Source organism: Aedes albopictus, chromosome 2 (genome assembly GCF_035046485.1).
Source record: "Aedes albopictus strain Foshan chromosome 2, AalbF5, whole genome shotgun sequence".
NCBI classification, from domain to species: domain Eukaryota; kingdom Metazoa; phylum Arthropoda; class Insecta; order Diptera; family Culicidae; genus Aedes; species Aedes albopictus.
Genome location: NC_085137.1, coordinates 191,676,295 through 191,699,523, shown reverse-complemented (window position 1 = coordinate 191,699,523; position 23,229 = coordinate 191,676,295). Strand labels below are relative to the sequence as shown.

General features: G+C 39.4%; 1 protein-coding gene across 1 annotated transcript; it reads right to left on the bottom strand.

Annotated features, from left to right (window-relative positions):
- Positions 1–20,668: 20,668 nt before the first annotated feature.
- On the bottom strand, positions 20,669–21,703 carry LOC115259145 (uncharacterized). Its single transcript, XM_062848095.1, has one exon. The coding sequence runs from the start codon at positions 21,646–21,648 to the stop codon at positions 20,995–20,997; it is 654 nt and encodes a 217-aa protein (XP_062704079.1). The 5' UTR covers positions 21,649–21,703; the 3' UTR covers positions 20,669–20,994.
- Positions 21,704–23,229: the final 1,526 nt, after the last annotated feature.

The following is a 23,229-nucleotide window of genomic DNA, read 5'->3' as shown; positions in this document are numbered from 1 at the left end:
AAATAACTACACAGAACTTGATCAAAGGAAATTGCAAAGCAACACTTTTATTTGTTTTGGAAAATATCGGCAAACTGGGACACATGAAGAGATTGTAAAGACCTGCCAAGTGGACTTTGATTGAACTTATTTTTATAAATTTCAACTTAACCCTTTGGCCCTGGATTGGTCATATATAACCCTATTCATGAAACCGAGCATAACAAACTTATTCGAGTTCTGCGAGGTTGCGGCAGTACTGATGAAACAGTCTGGTTCAAAAAGGTCAAAGCGTGTGAAGAGCTAACACTACCAGATCGGCAAACCTGCATGCCACTAAGCTGTTCCGAAGACCTTGTAATTATTCTGAAAAGAACGTAAATAATGTTCTTGAAATTCAAATCTTTGGACAAGTTATAGGGTGCAGGCACCGGTTTTGGCCAGTCTAAGGGAAATCATTTTTATAAAAATAACCAATAATCCAAAATAGATATATGGGAGCAGATTTTTTAAGGAAATTTATTTTTTTCTTCTAGTTTTTAATCAAAACGTGTGGTTTTCACAGCTGTAATCATCATATTGTATTAGGATCTACTAGTAAAAAATAAATTTACGTCGATTTAGATCGTAACAGGCTCAATGCCGCACTATGGCCAAAACTGAAGCTTCTACCCTAGTAAAATCAAAAGCTAAGCTGAAACTTGAGAAATTAAGAAAAACAATTTCAAAAACTTGAAATTTTAAAATGTGGTTTCAATTGATATGTTAAAAACGATACCAGAAGTCCTATGGAACAATCGAAGAGTCAGGAAAGATTGAAAAAATGTGAGCGACACTAGTTTTACTAATAAAAAAAAAAAAATAAAGGTGTTCCGGAATACAAATAAAGCGTTTTTTTTTGTTTCGTCACAAAAGCCAAAATCCTGCGGCGCACCTGGGAAAGGTTCGCGGCGCACAGTTTGGGAAGCACTGTTCTAACCGACTCACAGAAACAATCTATGAGAGAAATGAACACGTTATTAGAAATATGGGTGTGGGAGGAACCAATTATGTTTCGATGGCGCTGATTGCCATTTTTCCAAATCACATTCAGCCAGACCAAACCAAGTCCACAGCATTTTAGAATCAATTTATTCTCAACAATACAAAAACTAACTGGTTTTTAATACCAGCGTTATGTCGATACACCTCATACTGGTAATTTAACACAGGAGCCGTCATTGAACAACAAGCCTAATTAGATTAATAAAACTTGAAAAAAATCAAACACTTGGTTCGCTTTGGCTGGTCGAAAAATGGCGTTTTCACAAAAACCATCCATGAGAAGAATGTTTAGAACTTGATTGAGTCTTAACGACTGACCTTCAGCAAGGTAATATGACCTAGAGGTAACGCGCTTGGTTATCACTCAGATGATCCAAGTTCGAATCTCTTTCATATTTTTGAAAACTTTTTTGTACTTTGTGCACTTTGGCAGAACATTTTCATGGTTTTCTTCGACCATCATTAATTTGAAGTACACAAAATGCTCCACATTCACATCTCAGGACCTCAGGGCATGCAAGGACATCGTTTGACATAAACACTCTTGATCTGTGCCTCCACATGCTCCGCTTATGAAGAAAAGTTCATATTTCAAACTATTTTGAGACCTTCGTGCTACCATACTATAGGCGTCCTTTTTGATTCATGTAAAGGATTGTGAATGATATCGATTTCAACTTGATAGACGATGAAAAATCGAGATTTTTTTCACTGGTTAACTGGTTTTCCCTAAAACAAAAAAAAACACATTCAGCCAAACTGAACTATAAACCATTTTCTAATGTTTTTGATCAGCCAGAGTGAACTGAGTGCAAAGTACCAAGAAATAAAATGTAATTATATCAATGATTCCAAATAATTTACATGTATTTTTAATTTCTGATGATTAATAAAGGCTCGTAAGTTACATGTGTACGGAAAAGTTTCAAATAATCTCCGCTGTTGTTTATTTGTGATTGGTTGAACTTTAAGCTTAATTATCTCGAAATTATCTTTTTGGCGTTTAGTTCAGTTTAGCAGAACCCCGGCCATATGACGTACAACATTGAAAAATTTCATTTTTCCAATTATAACCTCCAGATAAACTACGAAATAACTTGAATCTATTTACATGATATGTCATGTAAACTAATGTGACATCCCATGCTCCAATTATGTACATCATATGTCAAAGAATTTTACATTCTTTTTTTCGATCTGTGTACAGACGGTACTTTTATCAGCATTTTTTTACGATTTTACTCTATGGTGGAAATTTTTCTGATTTTTTTAAATGTATTTTTATTAAATTGCTGAGGTAATTTGGCGTCGATTTCACTAAAAAAAGTTTGTTCTACGGTGCATAGTTTTTGAGATATGATTTTTTTTTAGGTTTGGAGTGTCTTAGAAAATTTTGGAAAATCGTGAAATTTCATCTAGCGTTTTTCGGGAAAATAGTACACTATGATTTTTTTAAATTCTATATATGGTCATATATCCACGAACTCTAGCTCTGGTGAAATTTTCATGAAAATCGGAGACTTTTCGGCCCAAACTGTTCGGTAATAAAAAAAACCCCCACTGCTTACTCTTAACAAGCGTAGAAGAATGGAGAATATTTCTATTGCAAATTATGCATTATTGTGTTCGAGGATTTCGGAGGTTAGGTTTCACTTGCACACGCGGTATACGTTTTAACGTTTTTATTCTTACACGCTACTTACACGCTGCCTACAAGATACTCTCTCAAATGTTATGCCGCCGTCTATCACCGATTGCAAGAGAGTTCGTGGGGCAATATCAGGCTGGATTTATGGGTGAACGCGCTACAACGGACCAGATGTTCGCCATCCGCCAGGTGTTGCAGAAATGCCGCGAATATAACGTGTCCACACATCACTTGTTTATCGATTTCAAATCGGCGTATGATACAATCGATCGAAATAAACTGATACGATTGATCAAGGCGACGATGGATCGAGTGATGTGCGTAGTTCGAATATCAGGGACACTCTCGAGTCCCTTCGAATCTCGCAGAGGGTTACGGCAAGGTGATGGTCTTTCGTGATTGCTGTTCAACATTGCGTTAGAAGGTGTAATAAGGAGAGCGGGGATAAACACGAGTGGGACGATTTTCACGAAGTCCGTTCAGCTGCTTGGTTTCGCCGATGATATTGATATTATTGCTCGTAAATTTGAGACGATGGCGGAAACGTACATCTGACTAAGGAGTGAAGCCAGGCGAATCGGATTAGTCATTAATGTGTCAAAGACAAAGTACATGATGGCAAAGGGCTCCAGGGAGGAATCACCGCGCCCGCCACCCCGAATTCATATCGACGGTGATGAAATCGAGGCGGTTGAAGAATTCGTGTACTTGGGCTCACTGGTGACCGACGACAACGACACCAGCAGAGAAATTCAGAGGCGCATTGTGGCAGGAAATCGTGCCTACTTTGGACTCCGCAGAACTCTACGATCGAATAAGGTTCGCCGTAACACGAAGTTAACCATCTACAAAACGTTGATTAGACCGGTCGTCCTCTATGGGCACGAAACATGGACCCTACGTGCAGAGGACCAACGCGCCCTTGGAGTTTTCGAACGGAAGGTGTTGCGTACCATCTACGGCGGAGTGCAGATGGAAGACGGGACTTGGAGAAGGCGAATGAACCACGAGCTGTATCAGCTGCTGGGAGAACCAACCATCGTCCATACCGCGAAAATCGGGAGGCTACGGTGGGCGTGTCACGTATCAGGATGTCGGATAGCAACCCGACTAAAATGGTTCTTAAAAGATCGAAATTATCCAAGAAAGTTTTGATTTGAGATTTCAATATTTTTTCAAAAGCTTTGGAGAGGGCACACAGAATACTGATAGGACGCAGATTATTTAAATCTGTCCTTCCAGCTTTCTTAGAGATAGGAATAACTTTAACAGTTTTCCAACTCTTTGGAAACTTTGACGTTTTGATAATAAGGTTAAAGACATAAGTTATGTGAGAAACTACTAGGGGAAGAATATGCTTAATAAACTCAATTGGAATTCCATCTAAGCCTATTGCATTAGACTTTATTGTTGCTATCGCATTGATTACTTCACAATCGTTAGTTACTTCAAAATTAAAACCATTTGGAATTTGCGGCATAAATGGAACATGGGAAGAATCACTAGAAAAGTTATTTGCGAAATATTCATTGATTTCCTCCTTGGTGTTTGAATAGTGCAAATTATTTTCATGATCATTAGTAACATTGAGACTTTTCAACCTAGACCATAGTTGCTTACAAGAATTGGCACCGCTCACCGTTCTAGAGACATAATTCGCTTTCGCTACGTTAATCAGGTGCGTCACTCGGTTACGTAATCTTTTATATTGGTTGTGACTAAAATCATTTCTGTTAGCAATCCAAGATCTATATGCCAAGTCTCGCTCAATCATGGCATGTAAAATATCATTATTAAACCAGTTTTTGTTACACGATCGTTTATGTACACGGACTGGTACAAAAGAATTATACAAATCAGCTAACCGGACATTCAAAATGTCTAAAGCAATGTCAGGGTCATCAATTGAGTATAAATTTGACCAATCGATAGCAAGCAAGGTGTTTCTCAAAGATAAATTGTCAATAGATTTGTAATCTCTGTATCTTGTTAAATCAGTATTGTTACTACGACGATCAATGTCCAATGAAGCAAAGATTAAATCGTGCTTCGAGAAACCAGAAGCACTTACTTGGTTGAAGTTAGATACAAAATTTGCGTTATTAGTTAATAGTAAATCTATTAATGAGCAGCCAGAAGAATAATAATGAGTAGGTTCATTATTAACACACATCAATCCAAAACTATCCAGCACGCCCTGCATACGATAACGTTTAGTACTCGGTTTAATAAAATCAGTATTGAAATCACCTATTAAAACAGTGTTTTGATATCGTAGAGAAAGTTCGAACAACTTCTCTTCCAGTTTAGCAGCGCAGTCCCCCCTAGGTGGATTATAAAAAGTTCCTAATAAAAATTTGTCTGCATTGTGGCTTATTTCAGCAAAAATAAATTCTGTTTTATCAACACCATCAGTATCTGCAACCACCTCCGAAACAGAAATGATCTTGCAACATAAATCTTGTTTGCAGTAGACAGCAATTCCACCTCCTCTGCTATATTTACGATCATTTCGGTACAGTTTATAGCCATCAACAGCAACTAACTCATTCGGAATATCTTCAGATAACCATGTTTCTGTCAAGCATATAATATCAATATTGCTATTGCTGAAACACAACTTGAACTCATTAAATTTACTCATCTGACGAGCGCATAGACTCTGAATATTAACATGACAAATATTGATATTATTACGATGAAGTGCTGAGAGCATTACAGCACGAGGAATATGCGAAAAACTCTCATTTGTACGAACATTGTTATGAAACGAATCAGCCAACATCAATGGAAAAAGATCGCAGAGAAATCACGAAAATGGTTAGCAAACTGGAACAAGTATTTAAAGTTACAAAAGAAAAATGTGCTTGAAAGCGCATTTTAGGCTACCAAAATATTCAACAATACTTTCATTTACAGAGTGCAATAGTTCAGTTGATTAGGATTCAATTATGATGAACGATAGAAAATAATAACTACATAACCACTGTAATCACAGCAACAACAGCAGCAACAACATGGGCACCATCATTAGTAGGTCAGCAGTAAGTCCAGCAGCAGAACATCAGCAGAAACAGCATCCAGTTGGCAATCCCAATCCCCCAAATTGATCCCCATGACTTTTAGGAGGGAATAAAACATGGACAGCTTAGGAAAGGAGTCATGGAAAACAAAGCAAGGGAAAAGAAATATTTTAATGGATAGGGTTTAACTTTCAGGAGGGGAATAAACATGGAAAATCATGGAAAGGAATCATGGAAAATTGAGTGAAGGAAAACGAGTATCTTTTCAGGAAGGGTATTGATTTTACTTGATGACAGTGTGTATGGCTCTGCCACCTTTCGACGAGAGACGATAGATCCAGTGTGGAGTTTCCGGTGTTTCCTTCTTGGATCGGCATCGCACGCTTCCAGATAACATAGTGTTACAATATCCATTTGTTGACGGTCTCGCAGTAGATATGTACACGATGTAAAACCGTACGGAGTTTCAGAATTCCGTGGAAACAGTGATTTTAATCTGAAACTTTGAACCGGTGTGCGATGCTCGGCGATCACGTATGTTGTGCAGAGGGGTTCGTCTTGATCCGGATCTGAAGGCAGCACACCAGCAGGTACTTGGTTCGAGAGCTGCTTGTGGTCAGCACCAGTGATAGCGCAGCTGGTATTAGTAAAGACCATATCCGTCGAGCACGCTGGCACCATCACTTGCACGTCTTCAACCTCATCGGATGGCGGAATCGTTGTGGACATGGTGGCATCAGTAAAGGATGATAGTACAGCATCGATTCTTCGATATGAATCGTCAAACATCAGTTGCATTCGATGCAGCAATTCTTGATACGTGTTGACGACGGCTTTTGTTGATGTGTTTTGATCATTGTTTGTTGTGTTGTTGTGGATCGTATGCTTTGTGGACACTGTCATGATTGACGGCTTACAGTATTTGCTCACTTGCGATGAGAGACAGAGGAGGTTCATCAGATTGACAAGTGAATGAACAATGGATGGTAACTCAACTTTCGTTATGGCTTCCAGAAGCGCTTGATATTGGACTGCAACGATTCAATTTGCACCAATTCCGTCTTGGATCTTCGGTCTACAAACTGCACTCGATATCGATCACTAGTAGCAGCGTCTAGGAAACACTATGACCAGTAGTAAGCGGTCCGATTGGATGAAATTAGCTTTAAAACCTCAACTGAACTAGGAGCACGTGAAATCACTCACAATCCAAGCACATCCCGAGATTTATTTAGAAAATCTCATACATTTCTTCAGTTATTTCTGCAATGGAAAATCTCTAAGGTCTTCTGGAAAATCTTCGATGGATTCCTTAAGAAATGATTCGAGCAATTCTTTGAGAAATTCTATCATTTTTTTTTTAAAGAATATTCTCCCAGGATCCCTTACAACATTTTTCCCAAGAAATCCATCAGGAATTCCTCTAGAGATTCCTACAGATGTTTTTTTTCCCAAAAAGTCCAGTAGAAATTCTTTTATTTTTTTTTTTCGAAATAACCCCCAGAGTTTCCTTAAAACCCTCCAAAGGTTCCTTTCATCAAATCTCCCATGATTCCTTCAATTTTTTTTATGGTTTCCTTTAAACAATCTTACATGAATTGATTCACATTTTTCTCTGGAGTCCTATTCTTCAAAAATTCTTCTGGAGATTCTTCCATGAGAAAATTCTCTCAGGACTTCCTAAAAAAATCCTCCAAAGAATCTTAAGGAAAATCTTGTGGAGATTCATTTCAATGCCCCTCAGGACTTCTTCTAGAGATTCCTACGGATTTTTTCCAAAAACTTTTTCTACGGATTGTTTCCGAAATTGCTCCCAGATATGCCTTCACAAATCCTCCAGAGATGTCTTTATGAAAATATTCGTTGAATTCATTCTCGAATTTATCTGGTGTATCCTTCAACGACGCAGCAGAGAGCACCATCGGGTACGTGGAACGGAATCGACGGAACGAATGGTTCGACGAAGAGTGCAGAACGGTTTTGGAGGAGAAGAACGCAGCGAGGGCGGTAATGCTGCAGCAAGGGACTCGACAGAACGTGGAACGTTATAAACAGAAGCGGAAACAGCAGACCCGCCTCTTTCGGGAGAAAAAGCGCCGCCTGAAAGAAGCGGAGTGTGAAGAAATGGAACTGCTGTGCCGTTCCCAAGAAACACGGAAGTTCTATCAGAAGCTCAACGCATCCCGCAACGGCTTCGTGCCGCGAGCCGAAATATGCAGGGATAAAGACGGAGGCCTCTTGACGGACGGACGTGAGGTGATCGAAAGGTGGAAGCAGCACTTCGATCAGCACCTGAACGGCGTGGAGAACGTAGGCACGGGAGCCCACGGCAACGGAAGAAACGACGACGCCAGTGCAGCGGAGGACGGAAATGAACCAACTCCCACGCTGAGGGAAGTTAAGGATGCCATTCACCAGCTCAAAACCAACAAAGCAGCTGGTAAGGATGGTATCGCAGCTGAACTCATCAAGATGGGTCCAGAAAAGTTGGCCACCTGTCTGCATCGGTTGATAGTCAGGATCTGGGAAACCGAACAGCTACCGGAGGAGTGGAAGGAAGGGGTAATCTGCCCCATTCACAAGAAAGGCGACCATTTGGAATGTGAGAACTTCAGGGCGATCACTATTTTGAATGCTGCCTACAAAGTGCTATCCCAGATCATCTTCCGTCGTCTGTCACCTAAAACAAATGAGTTCGTGGGAAGTTATCAAGCCGGCTTCATCGACGGCCGGTCGACAACGGACCAGATCTTTACTGTACGGCAAATCCTCCAGAAATGCCGTGAATACCAGGTCCCAACGCATCACCTGTTCATCGACTTCAAAGCGGCATACGACGATATCGACCGCGCAGAGCTATGGAGAATCATGGACGAAAACGGCTTTCCTGGGAAGCTGACTAGACTGATTAAAGCAACGATGGACGGTGTGCAAAACTGCGTAAGGGTTTCGGGTGATCTATCCAGTTCATTCGAATCTCGCCGGGGACTGCGACAAGGTGACGGACTCTCATGCCTACTCTTCAACATCGCTCTGGAAGGTGTGATGCGACGAGCCGGGCTCAACAGCCGGGGAACGATTTTCACAAAATCCGGTCAATTTGTGTGCTTTGCGGACGACATGGACATTATCGCTAGAACATTTGGAACGGTGGCAGAACTGTACACCCGCCTGAAACGCGAAGCAGCAAAGGTCGGACTGGTGGTGAATGCCTCAAAAACAAAGTACATGCTGGTAGGCGGAACCGAACACGACCGGATCCGTCTGGGTAGTAATGTTACGATAGACGGGGATACTTTCGAGGTGGTGGAGGAATTCGTCTACCTCGGATCCTTACTGACGGCTGACAACAACATGAGCCGTGAAATTCGGAGGCGCATCATCAGCGGAAGTCGGGCCTACTACGGGCTCCAGAAGAAACTGCGGTCGAAAAAGATTCACCCACGCACCAAATGCACCATGTCCAAAACGCTAATAAGACCGGTGATCCTCTACGGGCACGAGACATGGACCATGCTCGAGGAGGACCTACATGCACTCGGAGTTTTCGAGCGACGCGTGCTAAGAACGATCTTCGGCGGTGTGCTGGAGAACGGTGTGTCACGAAGAAGGATGAACCACGAGCTCGCTGCACTTTACGGCGAACCCAGCATCCAGAAGTTGGCCAAAGTCGGAAGAATACGGAGGGCAAGGCATGTTGCAAGAATGCCGGACAACAACCCTGCAAAGCTGGTGTTTGCAACTGATCCGGTTGGCACAAGAAGGCGTGGAGCGCAGAGAGCACGATTGGCGGACCAGGTGGAGCGTGACTTGGCGAGCATTGGGCGCGACCGAGGATAGAGAGCGGCAGCCACAAACCGAGTATTGTGGCGTACTATTGTTGATTATGTCTTGTCTTAATGATGTTGCACAAATGAATGTATGTATGTATGTATGTATCCTTCAAAAATTAATCTTGAAATTCTTCCAGATTTTGTTTTCTAGGTTTCCTCTAGAAAGCCTTCCATGCGTTTGCACATAAATTCTATCATTAATTCTATCAAAAATTTCTCCAGGAAACGTTCATTCGGAAGAGTTACCATTGATTTCTTCAGAAATTCACATACAGAAGTCTTTCAGAAATCCCACAATCTTCTAAAAAATCTCTTAGAATTCTTGTGGAAGTTTTTCATAAATTCATTCAAGTACTCTTCTTTTGCCTTCTTAAGAAATTTCTTAAGGCACACATTCAGAAATTCCTATGGGTTATCTTTAGTTTATCTTCTAGATATTTTTGATCAGAATTCTAGGAGAATTGCTTCAGATCTTTCTCTGAAAAGATTCCATGGTATTCTTTTAAAAATTGTTCCAGGAATTTGTTTTCAAAATCTATTTTGAAATCTTTCACGAATTCTACCAGGAATACAAAAAAAGATTTTTCTAGGGCTTTTTTAAAAATAATTCCAAAAATTCCTCAGTTTTTTCAGAAGTTTATTATATACATTCCAGCAAAGATTTTAAATATATTATATTTGATTCCAGGGATGTTTTTCGAAATTTTGAGAAATCGTATGCTCTATACAAAAATATTTGGGTTCTCATACTAAAATTCTCAGAAGAGCGGAGGGTGAGTTGAAAAATCAATAAAATTCCCTTACGTAATAAATGGACAGCCCCTATTCTGCTCATACACTTCTTCTTCTTCTTTTTGGCTCTACGTCCCTTGGGACTTGGCCTGCCTCGCTTCAACTTAGTGTTCTTTGAGCACTTCCACAGTTATTAATTGAAGGGCTTCCTTTGCCTGCCATTGCATGAATTTGTATATTGTGAGGCAAGTACAATGATACACTATGCCCAGGGAGTCGAGAAAATTTTCCCGACCGGAACGGGAATCGAACCCGCCGTCTCCGGATTGGTGACCCATAGCCTTAACCACTAGGCTAACTGGGTACCCATACACACCAAACGCTTATAACAAAACAAAAACCATTTGAATTTTCAACAATCTTTTGCTGAAATCAAGCACAATCTTGCTGGTTATCAGTACAAATTGCTGGATTTTTCAGCAGTTTGTGCTGAAATTCAAAACATAATTAGTTTTGCTGGATGCGTTTGGCATGACATTTTTTTTTTCAAATTGATGGTATAGGCACTGTCAAAAATATTTGGGGTGTATGCTACCATGACAGCAGTGACTTTAATAGCTTTCAGTCCTTTAATAGCTAACTAAAAATTCAAGTTCAAGCACAAGCTTCATGCTATCCACGTAAAAAATCGCAAATTTGTGTCAATAAATTAACGCTACCCCCCACGTCGTCGTGTGCGTTCGTCCATCCAATAGGCCAAGAGCACGCATGAATTGAATCGAAAATAAATCACCTCCACACGGCACGGTGGTGGCGGCGGCACTACGAATAAGCACTATATGTACGACGACGCGACGCCTAATCGACAAAACGTGACCAGCCTTTGGGAGATGCGGGACGACCGTGGACAAAACTGCGTGTTTATCAGTTTCGTTGTTGTGGCTGTTGATGCGTTGAGTTGCCGTCAGTTTTGGGATGTCAACTTTCGATTTCGTGTGATGTTGTGTGAAAGTAAACGTTCGATGAGATTAGCACTTTTTGGAACGGGGGGTGGGTGTTTTTAGAACCCGATATGGGGGAGTGACGGATATAGAAGCTTAGATGATCCAGGTTGAAGGTACCAGAAAGGCATCTGACATCCCTGAATAACAACGTTTTTATGCGATCGTGATAGAATAAACGGGGCTTTGTTTTGTTTTGCATACGCTGATCGATATCAATTTTCGACTATAAAATTAGAATAAAATTTAGAACGATGCTTCGTGCTTGCCAACCGATATTGGAACGTTGCTTTTGATGGAATAACTTCCACCAACAGGCGATAGAATCAATATACGAATACAGTAAAAAGGATTGATGGGAGAAAACTTTTGAATAATTAATTTTTGAATTTCACTTGAATGATACACTGCGGTTCACTTTGGGATATTCAGGTTCGTCGAAACTGTTCTATAATAAAGTTCTTTAAATCTACAAGAATAGTTTTATTTATTTTCACCATAAATAATAGTATTGCATAATCTGCTGTGATCCTCGAAGCTCTAGAAATCTCAAATGTTATTAAGAGACACTACAGGGATATTTCAGGTCAGCCAAACTACCTTGGAGTTCAGGACTTCAGGTCTACACTCGTAACAGTATATTATACTGAGTAACGTTGCATATTTATCCGTGGCTACTAGATCAATATGAAGTCTACTTTTTTAGAAACCTCCCGGACACTCAGGTTTGTTTAAACTGTTCTGTAATGAAGTCCATAAAATCTACAAGAAACACTTTTTTGTTTTCTCCATAAATAATAATATTGCATAATCTGCTGGGACCCGCGAAGCTCTTGAAAACTTAAATGTCATTTAGAGACACCACAGGGATATTCCAGGTCAGCCAAACTACCTTGGAGTTTAGAACTTCAGGTCTACACTCGTAACAGTATCCATATCTGTTATACTGTACTCAGTACGCTGCATAATCAATCGCAGTTACTGGAGCAATCTGAAGTCTACTAGCTTATAAAAAAATGGGACATTTAGGGTCGTCCAAACTGTTCTTTACTGAAGTCCTTCAAATCTACAAGAAAAACTTTATGTGTTTTCACCATAACTAATGGCATAGCATAATCTGCTGAGATCCGTGCAGTTACTGAAATCTTAAATGTCATTTAGAGACACTATATCAGTATGTATTCCAGGTCTGCCAAACTATCTTAGAACTTCAGAACTATTCATAACTTCAGGAACTATGGGAATGTTCCAAGTCAGCCGAACTATCTTTGAGTTCAGAACTTCTGGTCTACACTCGTTACATTAGCTATATCTGACATACTGAATAACGTTTCATAATCGATCGCGGTGACTGGACCAGCCTGAAGTCTATTATTTATAAATATGAACCTTTGAAACATTGAGGTCGTCCAAACTTCCTGAAGTTTAGCTCTTGATAATAACAGTAGTTATTCTCAAAATAAACTTTGAACTGTAATCTGTAATCCCTCTGGCATAGCATGAGTCATTTCAAGATAGTTTTGAGATATTCCAGATCAACAACACTTCTCCGGAGACCATAGCTTCAGGTCTACACTTGTGATAATAGCTTTTGCCACTACGTTAAGCAGTTTTACATAATACACTGTACCCAATTTCCAGCGACACTGCCGTAAGTTTATATTCATTTTTTAGAAAAATTCGCAACTTTGAGTTAAGTTTACATACATTTTTTTTTTTGAAAAAGTTCCAAAGTTTGGATTTGAAATCGGACGCAAATTGGCGGAGATATGGGCATAAAAAAATTACATGTTTTTGAGGGGGGTGACCCCAAACTTTTGATCGGGAGTGTATATTTTTGGGATATTTTGGACTTCCTTACTGTTATGAAGCTTATCTGATAAAAAGAACCACTGTAACTTTCTGAAGACTTACTGGACATGATAGAGAACAAATCGTTGCTTTGTACATATAACACTAGTTTACAGCATTTTTGAACTCGGTAAGCTGATGATCATTTTTGGTGTAGAATCATGCCCTGAGTTCGAAAACGCGAAAGAAAAAAATTACAGTAGAGCGGAAATTTTTTCGACTTTCCATACAAGGTTGAGGATATGAAATCGATTTTTGTTTTATTTTTAAGCAAAGTCGCTCACTTCAAACATCTCATTCTCCGTAATCAATGCTCCGATTAAGCTGAAATTTCTACTGTAACTCGCCTACATATGATATGTCAAATAAACGTCGAGAAAGAATTTTTAAGTTGGGTTTTTCTTATTGAAAAAAATACATTTCTTCAAAATTTTTTGGGAATTTTGCTAAAATTTAAGAAGATCGTCCCTAAAACTCGTCAATATCTTGAATTTCGTCAATCTGACGCAAAACCTGCATTCAGATGACCGAATGGTATTGTATTCAGCTTTCAATTTATGGAAAAAGATTTGAAATTGGTTGAACAAAACGCAATATATTTGGATTTTAGTAAATTACATATTTTGAAAAGTTGCAAAACTCGATATTGAGCTATAACTCAAAAACGGTTCTACTTAAAATTTTTTGAAGGTCGGTTTCGAAATCAGCACTAAATTGTGCTTCAAAAATTTTGGTCGTTGACAGAAGTTCACGACTTTCGTTTTATTTTGTTAACTTGTGTAATGAAAGAAGTAATCGTTACACCCGTAGACTTAAGGATTTAAACTCAAGAACAATTTGGATGACCTAGGTTATCCCGACTGATCAGATACTGTCTATTGAACTTTCAGAAGATTTACTGGATATGATAGATTACAAATCATAGCTTTGCATAATGAGAAGTTACCGTTTCACCCATAGACTCAAGGATCTAAACTCAAGAATAGTTTGGATGACCCAGGATATCCAGAAAAAATATTCTGCATAATATTCTACCGTTTTTATGCTATTGACCGTCAAACCTACAAAACAACGTGGAAAAAAAATCCATACTAGCGCTTGAAAAATTTTCAGCTTCAAAGGGTTAACCCGTAAACACCCGGGACGATCTACTTTTGGTAGTAATGCAATATCTTTTTTGTTTTAAAACATTTTAACCCGGAATTTTTTTTTATAGTCAAGGGGAATAGTTGTGCTAAGAAATGCATGGTACCTCCCCCCTTTGCACCCTCCCCCCTTTTGCAGGGAGGGGAAAATACGTGGCCTTTTTTTGTATTTTTTATAATTTGTACATGTTTTTGCTCAAATTTCATCGTTTTGCTAATCATCAATAGTTTTCACTGATCCTAGACATGCAATGTATTACTACCTATCATACTCTATTGAAGTTTTGATGCCAGAGCTATTCTAAGGCCTCCAAAGTACTCCGAAATTTGTGACACAAATCCAACATTCTCAACCAAATTTTATACACGATGAATGATTACAGAACATTGTCTACAGTACTCAAAAAGCCTGAAAGCACCCCTAGAAAATTTATGGTACAGGAATTGGGTGATCTAGGTCATCCAAACTACTCTGGAAATCATTTTCTTAAGATCTAAAACATCTACCATCGCATCGTTTGTGTTCACTCTGTTCAAGAAATTCAGTCACGTTGATGTCCATTAGACCTCAAAATGCTATAAGCAACTTGATATTGTGGTAGTTGGATATTCCGTGAAATACAAATGGCCTCCAATAAACTTTGGAGTTTGGCTTACGATATCTACATACTGTCTCATGCATTAGTTGTGAAACATTTTCGTGGAATGTAGTCTATAGTGCAGATGGAACCTCAGTGCACATATATAATGCTTTTGGTACATTCATGGGATATTCCAGGCTTTCCAAACTATTCTGGAGTTAGGAACTTCAAGGTCTACAGGCTCTACTCTTGTTTTTCTTTACTCTAATGGCTTGATTCTTTCACGATTGTATCTGTTGCACCTTATAATATTGGGAGTATCTCTATTTGTTGATATTTGGGTGTCCACTGGCATACAAATGGACCCAATGTAATTTGAAGTATGGGTCGCAATATCTGTAAATCTTTGGATATTTCTATTGTAGTGAATGCTCGCGGAATATAATCTACGCTACTCTTAGAACCTCAGAATGCAATTCTGATAACTTAGCATCATCCACTTGGTGATCTAGGTCATCCAAACTATTCTGGAATTAAGACCTTCACGCTTAACACTCTGGTATCTCTTTATTTTATCGATGTTATTCTTACACGATTACCTATGTTGTATCTCATAATGTTTTGAGTATTTCTTTGTGTTGCTTGTGCATCCACTTACATACAAATGTTCTTTATAGTATTTGAAAATGTTGGAAATTACCCAAGAATTCCTCTAGGCGTTCCTCGGAAATTCCTCCAGGAGCCCTTTAGAAATCGTGATGTTCTCCGAGAACATCTACGAGTTCCTAGGGAATGCCCCAGGGCTTTCCGTGAAATTCTTCAGGAGTTTTCCTGCAGTTTCTCGAAAATTTAACCAGGAGCTATGCTCTCATTCCTTCAGGAGAGTTCCTCAGGAATTACTTCAAGAACTTTTCGAAAAATCCTGCAGGAGTTCCTCGGGAATTCCTCCAGAAATTCCCCGAGGATTCCACGGGAGTCCCCCAAAGATTTCTCCAGGACTTCCCTAAAAACTCATCAAGGAAATTTTCACAAGAGTTCCTCCAGAAATTTCTCCTGGAATTCCTTCCAGATTTTGACCAGGGACTCCTCCAGAGTTTCCTCCAGGAATTATTGCAGGGAATACTCCAGGAATTCCTCCAGAGAATTTCTCCGGGTAATTTTCCCATGTATTTTATCCAGAATTTCTTCCAGGAATACCTCCAGGAATTTCTTCATGAATAACTGTAAATTTATGTATGAATTCATCAAGGGATTCCTTCAGAAATTCCTCCACGATGTCCTCCAGAAATTCTTCTAGGAGTTCCTCCAGGAATACCTCCAGGAATTCCTCCACAAACTTATCTCAGTATACCTCCAGCAATGTTGGAAAACAGGGGTTCTTCCCGGAATTCCTCACAGGGATTCCTCCTTAAATTACTTCAGGAATTCCATCAGTCATTCCTCCAGGAATTCATCCTGGATATACTCCAGGATATATTCCAGAAATTCCTCCAGCAAATACTATCAGGAATTACTCCAGGAATTTCTCCAGGAATTACTCTACGAATTCCTTCTGGAATTACTACAGGAAACCGTCTAGGAATTGTTCCGGGAAACACCCCAGGAATTCCTTCAAGAAATATTCTACGAATTCCTCCAGGAATAACTGCGGGAATTTCAACAGCAATTTCTGTAAGAATTACTACAGGAATTTCTCCAGAAATTCCTTCAGTTCTAGTTTTTGCGGGAAATAACTCGTGTAAATTCGGAATTACTCCATGAATTCCTACAGGAAATAATTCATGAATTCCTCAATCCTCCAAAAATTCCTCCAAAAAATAAAAATTGAAAAAAAAAATAAATTCTAAATTTCCTCGCAGCTCAAGGAAATCCTTAAGGAATTCCTCTAAGAATTTCCCTGGGAAAATCTTTTAAAAAATCCTTCACAAATTACTACATGAATTCTTGCAGAAAGTACCCCAGGAATTCCTCCAGGGTATTCTCCAGAATTTTTTTCAAGGAATTCTTGAAAAAAATCCTGGAAGTATTCTTGTAGGAATTCTTGGAGGAGTTCCTGAAAAAAATCTTCAAGGAATTCCTGAAGAAATTCCTAGAGAGATTCTTGGAGGAATTCTTGAAAGATTTCTTGGAGGTTTTCCTGAAGGAATTCATGGAAAGAAATTCTAGAAGGGATTGTTGAAGGAGTTCTTGGTGGATGTCTTGGAGAAATTCCTGGACGAATTCTTGGAGGATATCCTGAAGGAATTCTTGGAGGAATTCCCGGGGATAATCCAGTAGGCATTTCTGGAGGAATTTCTGAAGGTATTTATTGAAAAACCCTGGAGGTATTCCTAGAGAAATTTATAAAGGATTCCCTGGCCAAATTCCAGGACGAATTCTTGGAGGAATTTTGGCATAAATATTAAGGCAGGTCTTGGAGAAATACTTATTAGAGTTCCTGTTGGACATCTTGAAAGAATTTCTAAAAAAAATCCTGGACGGATTCTTGGAGGAATATTCGGAGAAATTCCTGGAGGAATTTTTGGAGAAAGTTTTGCAGAAATCCTTGGAGTGTTTCCTCGAGAAATGTTGGAGGGATTCTTGGAAGAAGTCTCGGATCCTTGAAGGAATTCTCGGTGGAATCCCTGGAGGTGTCCCAAAAGTATTTTCTTAATGAATTTCTGGAGGTTTCTTGAAGAATTTAGGAGGTATTCATAAAGGAATTTCTGGAGGATTTTTCAAATGAATTTTTAAAGGCATTTCTTAAAAAATCCCTGGAGGATTTTCTGGTGAAACTCCTGAAGGGATTATTGGCAGATATCTTAGAGGGTTCTCTGGTAAAATTCTTGGGGAAGGTTCAGTAGGAGTTTTTGGAATTTCTGGAGGGATTCTTGGAAGAATTCTAGGCAGATGTCTTGGAGGAATTTCTGGATGAATTCTTGGAGAAATTACTTCTGAAGGAATTTTCGGAGAAATTTCTGGGGGAAGTGCTGGAGGAAACTCTGGAGGAAACCCTGGAGAAATTTCTGGAAGAATCCCTTGAATCCTGGAGAAATCCCTGAATTAATTGCTGGAGGAAATCTTGGAAGATTTTCTGAAGGAGCTCTGGAGGAATTCCTGGAGGAATGCTTGAATGAATTCCTGGCTGAATCCATGGAGGAATCCATGCAGGAATCCCTGGGTATATTCCTGAAGGAATCCTTGAAGGAATCCCTGGAAGAACTACTAGAAAAACCGCTGGGGGAATCCCTAGAGAAATTCTTAGGAATATTCAGGGAGAAATTCCTGGAAAACTTTCTGGAGGAATTCCAGGAGAAATTTCTGGAGGAACTCTTGGGAAAACTTCCTTGATGAAGGGAAAGTCTGGAGAAATCCTTTGGGGGACTCCCGTGGAATCCTTGGGGAATTTTTCGGAGGAATTCCTGAGGGAGTTTCAGAGGAATTCTCGAGGAACTCCTGCATGATTTTTCGAAAGGTTCTTAAAGTAATTCCTGAGGAACTCCTGAAGGAATGAGAGCAAAGCTCCTGGTGAAAATTTCGAGAAACTGCAGGGAAGCTCCTGAAGAATTTCACGGGAAGCCCTGGGACATTCCCTAGGAACTCGTAGAGATATTCTCGGATAACATCACGATGCATTTCTGTGGGACTCCTGGAGGAATTTCCGAGGAACGCCTAGAGAAATTCTTGGGTAATTTCCGACACTTCCAAATACCATAAAGAACATTTGTATGTAAGTGGATGCGCAAGTAACACAAATACTCAACAAATTATGAGATACAACAGAGGTAATCGTGGAAGAAGTACATCGATAAAATAAAGATATACAAGAGTAGAGCTTGTAGAGCTTGAAGGTCTTAATTCCAGAATAGTTTGGATGACCTAGATCACCAAGTGAATGTTGCTTTGTTATCAGAATTGCACTCTGAGGTTCTAAGAGTAGCGTAGATTATATTCTGCAAGCATTCGCTAAAATAGAAATATCCCAAGATTTACAGATATTGCGACCCATACTTCAAAATACATTGGGTCCATTTATATGCCAGTGGACACCCAACTAGCAACAAATACAGATACTCGTAATATAATGAGGTACAACAGACACAATCGTGAAGGAATTATGCCGATAGAGTGAAGAAAAACAAGAGTAGAACCTGAAGACCTTGAAGTTCCTAACTCCAGAATAGTTTGGAAAGCCTGGAATATCCCATGAATATACCAAAAGCATTATAGATGTGCACTGAGGTTCCATCTGCGCTATAGACTACATTCCACGAAAATGTTTCACAACTAAAGCATGAGACAGTATGTAGATATCGTAAGCCAAACTGCAAAGTTTATTGGAGGCCATTTGTATTTCACGGAATATCCAACTACCACAATATCAAGTTGTTAATAGCATTTTGAGGTCTAATGGACATCAACGTGACTAAATTTCTTGAACAGAGTGAACACAAACGATGCGATGGTAGATGTTTTAGATCTTAAGAAAATGATTTCCAGAGTAGTTTGGATGACCTAGATCACCCAATTCCTGTACCATAAATTTTCTAGGGGTGCTTTCAGGCTTTTTGAGTACTGTAAACAATGTTCTGTGATCATTCATCGTGTATAAAATTTGGTTGAGAATGTTGGATTTGTGCCACAAACTTCGGAGTACTTTGGAGGCCTTAGAATAGCTCTGGGATCAAAACTTCCACAGACTATGATAGGTAGTAATACATTGCATGTCTAGGATCAGTGAAAACTATTGATGATTAGCAAAACGATGAAATTTGAGCAAAAACATGTACAAATTATAAAAAATACAAAAAAAGCCACGTATTTTCCCCTCCCTGCAAAAGGGGGGAGGGTGCAAAGGGGGGAGGTACCATGCATTTCTTAGCACAACTATTCCCCTTGACTATAAAAAAAATTCCGGGGTAAAATGTTTTAAAACAAAAAAGATATTGCATTTCTACCAAAAGTAGATCGTCCCGGGTGTTTACGGGTTAAACGAAAACAAAAGTTAATGTAGCCAAACCAGAGTAGAAGATCCAGTCAACTTTCGGTTTAGGTATGAAAATAACTATTTTGAATGATCGTAATACATTTTCCGGAGTTACGTTTCCCAGAATGTACTTCCCGAAATGACCTATCTTCTGAAATGTGATTTGTTCCTTACGGAAAATTAATTTACGTTAATTAATACATAGACTCAGAACCGAAATGCCGGGAAATGTGATGTCATCATTTTAATGATTGCTGTTGATTTTAAGAGAAACGTATTCTTACTAGACATGATGAAGATAAATCAAAACTGTCATACATTTTTTAAATGCTTCTGAGGTTTCGACATTATTGAATAATCTAATTATACTGTATCTAATGTAATGAACACTCTACGCAACCCAGTATTACCCAGCTCCCAGATAGTTGTAACCATCGCCGCCGTCACCAGTCCCAGCAGGATAGAGCTCCCCTGCCGGGTGGTGAAACAGATCTGATAGCAGCAGATCACCAACCACTCGACTGACGACGACTGCTCCCTTTCGGTTGCAATTTCATCTGCGAGACTTTGACGCGCTATCATGCAATCACCTCGGGCTGCAAGACACTTGCCAACCACACTCCGCAACAATCTGTAGGAGCAAAGTTTAAAACTCGTACGAACAACTTCGAACCTGCTGCTGGAAGTTGGTGATAATTTGCGAGAAGAAAGTAGCTCTTTATCTCTGCCCGTGTACCCGTTTGTTGTTACGTATGACTCGACGAGGAGAAAAATGTTCGGTAATCAGTTTGCACCGCAGTTTTTATAGTTTATCGGAATGTTACCCGGTGAACCTGGGGGGAATATTGATTGGCACGACTTTGGTTCGTCATACTTTATTCAGATCTGCGTAAAAACTCCGGACAAATCTACAATAATTTGAGTCTACTTCAGATTTGCCAATTCTTGCTTCAGGAATTTGTTCTTTTGAGAATACCGTTGAGCGTAGAAGTCCAGTAGTTCAACCTGTTTCCTATATCGTCTGTTCTGAACTCTCAATGCTTGAATCATGTTTCGATTCTGAGCACTTTTGAAGTCCAAATGACCAATGGTGGACACCAGATTTTGAATTTCTTCCTCCTGTTTCTGGTGGTTACGATGTTTCTGAAAGAAAAATCCGCTTTATTTTGTTTTTGGAACTGAAATTGAAGCCTAATTTGTATATTTCACCTTTGCAGAAACTTGATGATTAGATACACACTGCAAAAATACATTCAGAAAAGGTATTACACTATCGCTTTCGATATTGAAGGGAGGATGATTGTTGAGCTTCGGTTTATGCAGTATTTGCCGTAGGTCATCGATCTGGACTTCGAGTTCTTTTCGAGATTCGGCGCACTTTTCTAGATCCTTCTGGTGTTCCACAGTGAATTTATCGAAAATTGAAACGGTTGTTTGAGTTTTCGCGCAGCTGACTGATCGTGACATGTCTGACTTCTGAAGAATTTTTGTATCAGAATTTTTGGCTTCATTTTGATCAGTATGTGTAGGAATAACTTCCAAAGCTGCACAACTTTTTGGGATGGAAATATATGCTGAAACATCTTCTTCGTTGATTGTGAAAGTCCTACTGCGTTCTTTCAGGTAGGCAGGAATTTGGCCAAGTTGATGGGAGTTCTTGCTCATCTGCTTATCGAGTATCGCAATGCTTTCCGGTTGCCGTTTGCTGAAGTAGGACCACATTCGAGAGGTTGATTTGACAGCATTGGATGATTTTGCGCTTTTCGTTTCCTTCACGCATTTGTTTCCGACCTTTTTGTTGAGCTTAGGTATTTTCGTCGATACTTTGGAAGTTTCAGAAGCCATTCCTAGTTATTTTTTGTGTTTCGGTCTTTTGGACCTTTTTGGACTACCTAGCTGATCTAGATAGACAAACGTTGCATTGTAAATACTGTGTCCTAGTGCCTACTGCGTTTTGTTGAACCATATGTTCAACCCAAGTTCAACCAAGATCATAATGAAATAGGGCAATACACGCAGCGGTTACCTACCTTTTTGGCTGTGTAATAGCGTGGTTCAAAAAATTGTTCTGCTCCACACTGCTTATTCGATTAGGAACCAGATGCTGAGCCTTTTCCCAAAAATTGAGCTGATTTGGTTGAAAATTGACAGTGCACAAGCTTCCCATAGTAATTCCCATACATACTTTGTAGGGCTTGTGCACTCTCAATTTTCAACCAAATCAGCTCACATTTTTGAGAAGGCATGGAATCTGGAGTCAATTTAAATAAGCGGTATGGAGTAACCTCATCTAGTGTCCGTGACTCCACTTGTTGGTCATCATTACCTATGTTACTTATATTCTCTGGGTATACTATCAATATTATCATTCAACAAATCTTCGAAGTGCTCCTCCCACTTTGCTGCCACAATTGATTTGTTTGTCAGCAAATTTCCTTTCCACATTGCAGTCGGTGGGCACTGGAGCAGTCTTGTACCGTGCACCACTGACAATTACATAGAACGTCCGCATGTCGTTCCGATCCATGCTATCCTGCGCTTAAGCAATCATTCGCTCTTGTCGTTTGTTGCTGTGAAGGATTAGTTTCTCTTCTGTTCTTGTCACTCTGCACCACTCTTTGTTGATCATTAACGTAGCTATGATTTTTTTTTTCTGGAGGGGGCCTGGTTTGAGTTGATTTTGAAGTATGCCTGATTTGTGAAAATGCATATGGGCATTACAGTTTTGAGGAATCAAAATGACTGTTTTAGATTTGATCCTAGTTTTTTTTTGGAATTTATCCTGTGATTGTTGCAGTGCTTTTATCGAGGTTTCCTTCAAGAATTTCTCCAGAGATCTTTTACGGGATTTCTGCAGGCAATCCTTCAGAGATTTCTTCAGTAATTTGTCCATATATTTCTTCCAGAATTCCACTAGAGGTTGCTCCAATAATTCCATCTGGATTTACGCGAAGTATTTCTGCAGGAATGCCTTCCAGATATTCTTTCAGAAAATTTACTAGAGATTATTGAAAAATCAATCCAGGAATTGTTTAAAAATTGTGTACTTAAATCCTTTAGGAGTCCATCCAAGTATTCCTTCAATAATTCGTCCAGAAATTACTACAGGCATGGATTTCTTCAGTTTTTTTAATTCAGGGATTCCTACAGAAATTATTCCAGGAATTCAATAAGAAAGCTCATTCCTCATAGGATTGCTTCCGGGATTCCTCATCAGGTTTATTCAGAAATTTCTCCAAAAAAAACCTTCTGTGATTCTTTCAGGAACAGGAATTGTAATAAAAACGCCTACAAGAACTCTTTTTTGGAACTCTTCCAGGAGTTTCTCTTGGAATGCTTTCAGAAACTCCTCCAGGAATTATCCTAGACTTCCACCAGGAACTGTTTAGAGATTCCCTTAGAAATGCTTCTGAGGGTTGCTTACGA

Bases quoted from the DNA above. Each gene is read 5' to 3' on its own strand.
- LOC115259145 (XM_062848095.1), bottom strand. From the start codon at position 21,648: ATGGCTTCTGAAACTTCCAAAGTATCGACGAAAATACCTAAGCTCAAC.